Source organism: Montipora capricornis, chromosome 4 (genome assembly GCF_036669925.1).
Source record: "Montipora capricornis isolate CH-2021 chromosome 4, ASM3666992v2, whole genome shotgun sequence".
NCBI classification, from domain to species: domain Eukaryota; kingdom Metazoa; phylum Cnidaria; class Anthozoa; order Scleractinia; family Acroporidae; genus Montipora; species Montipora capricornis.
In genome coordinates this window covers 56,296,961-56,299,460 of record NC_090886.1, presented here as the reverse complement: position 1 = coordinate 56,299,460, position 2,500 = coordinate 56,296,961, and the positions used below count along the sequence as shown (strand labels likewise).

Below are 2,500 nucleotides of genomic sequence, written 5' to 3'. Positions count from 1 at the left end.
GACTACGACGCCTTTGGTCCTATGATCAATGATGGTGTCCATTTTGGGACCTTTATCTCTATCCAGAAAATATTGATGACAACCCTTGTAAGTATCTTAATCATTCACCAGCATTTAAGAATAAGTAGAAATGCTTAAAAAAATGCACCCTGAATAGCCACTCAGTAACACATTACAAGTAAACAACACACCATACTGTTGAGCTCCTATTCCCACAATTGGCACAACTGAGATTAGAACTCCAGTCAGCTTGGCACTCAAGGTGAACATAAACACAAGAGAGCCAATAATTTGAATGATGTACCTCAGCAACATGGATACATTTACCTGACAAAAGTAAAGTAAAACACAAAAATGGGTTAATCAACTGGGTTGACATGGTAAATTAACAACTTAATTCAATAAATTTGAAAGCTACGTTTTTAGTCTTAGCCCTTTGGTATCAGGTAACAATGGTCCTCATGATGCAGGACATGAAGTTTATATAATATTCTCCACTCTGGACAAACTATGCATAACCTGTAAATCATCCTTTTTAGCAGTCTTAGGGAATGAACTATGTATGAACGTCAATGTTCCGAAGAAATGTACATGATTGACAGGGCATATGACATCATGTGCACGGAATGTGCAATAAGTAAATATTAGTGAATTTTATGTGGCTAAATGCAATTTAGGCAAAGTTAAACTTAAGGCATGCATTCCAGTGTACTTTGATACTGTGGGGGCGCCCCACAGCTTGCAGGGCCATCCTATAGCTTGCAGGGCCACGTGGCATCTATATGTTTTGTCGCGCGCATTAAGTCGCTTCACTGCTTTGATTGTCTTGCCTTTTTGGTGTTTTGGAGCTTTAATTGTCGCCTGTTAAGCCAAATAATGACGTCCCGGTCCACGAATAATAGCCGTTCTGCGGCCTTGTCTGCTACTCCGACTACAAGTTCTGGTCCGGAGGATCTAACGCCGGCCTTTTCAAGCGCTGCTTCGCCTTTGGCGGATTTGGGTTCAACTCAGATGGCGTCTTCTGGCCTATCCCAGGAATTGCGAGCAGCAATTCAAGCTGCAGCCACCAAAGCAGCTTTGGCAGCTGTAAGAGCTTCTTTGGCGTCGGCGAGCGCGTCAGCCACGCCAGGCTCAGCAAGTTCTGTGAGCTGTGTTCCATCCTCTGTAGCTCAGGATCAGCTCCACGCGACTGCCAATGGCTTTCTTTCATCTGGGAGCGGTCTGCCGGCTTGGACAGCCGACAACCAAGGTATGTCAACATCTGTACCGCCTTTTCTCTCCACTTTCTCGCTGCCGTCAACTCCGGTCACTTCCGTGAGGGTTGCAACACCAACGACTGCGTCAGCGTGTCTCTTGCCAGGCGCCATTTTGCCATCTGTGAGCGCGTCAGGTCTCAGCGCATCGTTCGATGAACATTTTGTTGTGGGACCTGGTTTTTCGACGATCCCTCCAAAACTGGTGAATCAAATCCAGGCCGGTAAATACATTGACTTAAGTGAATTGTTGACCCTGAACTTGTTACAAGCTCAATCTGAGCCGCAGCTCTTGTTTGATGGCCGTGTTGTTTTAACGTCCACAAGAAAGCCACGCCAGAAGATTGAAGATATCGTGAGTTGGTGCGAGGCGTTCACAGTTTTTCTCTAATTCTTACTAAAACATTCCCTCACCGTTGGAACGATTTGATGGCTTATAAACTTCTGATTTTACGGACCTATCGAGAATTTGGGGGACGAGTCTGGCTTTCGTATGATCGGGCTTTTAGAGAACACGCCGCGGCTTCTAAGATCACTGACTGGTCGAGCTTGAACGTTCAATTATACAATTTTCATGCAGCAGGAGCGTCATCTAGGCCGCATCTGAGCCGCCAGAATAGTAGTTCATCGGAAGCTACGGGTTCCTCGTCGAGCGATGTAGTTTGTAGATCATGGAATCGCGGCGCATGTTCCTCGCCATACTCGTCGTGCATGTTCGCACATAAATGCAGTCTTTGCCGCGGTTCTCATCGCTCGTCAGATTGTCATGATAACCCAGTTCGGGCCAGAGATCGTAAACGTTCGCGCTCCCCGTCGGTGTCTAGAGATGGAAGAACCAAGAAGCGTTGAGAGTCGAACTAGTTTAGTTTCGTTTATTCGTACATAGTCGGTTCTGTTTTTGATTGTTCGGTAGAATTGTTTGGTTTATATATAGATATCAATAATAATATCATAAGAAACTAGTGTAAGACATCGATGTTACACGTGTTCAACCAACCATTGATCTTGAACTTTGATCTTTTGTTATTTAATCTCCTCAATAAGCATGTAGCTTTACTTCACCATTATGATGTTTCCGACCGCTTATTTGCAATAAATAGGCTTGTTAAGGTTCGTTATAAACTGTCATTGTTGTTGTTTTCAGAGTGGGTTGACCTCCCATCTGTTCCAACAGTTACCCCTTTGTGCCCGGACCAATTTGCACAGGAACTCTGCTTTCACCCAGATCAAGCTCAAGTCTCATATGT

The 2,500-nt window shown here is 44.7% G+C and overlaps 1 protein-coding gene across 1 annotated transcript in view; it reads right to left on the bottom strand.

The window, feature by feature from the left end:
• LOC138047605 (uncharacterized) overlaps positions 1-2,500 on the bottom strand; it is a 42,891-nt gene that overhangs the window by 17,012 nt on the left and 23,379 nt on the right. Inside the window, exon 7 of the mRNA XM_068894528.1 lies at positions 192-327. Within this exon, the coding sequence (XP_068750629.1) occupies positions 192-327 (136 nt within the window). The remainder of the gene's footprint in view (positions 1-191; positions 328-2,500) is intronic.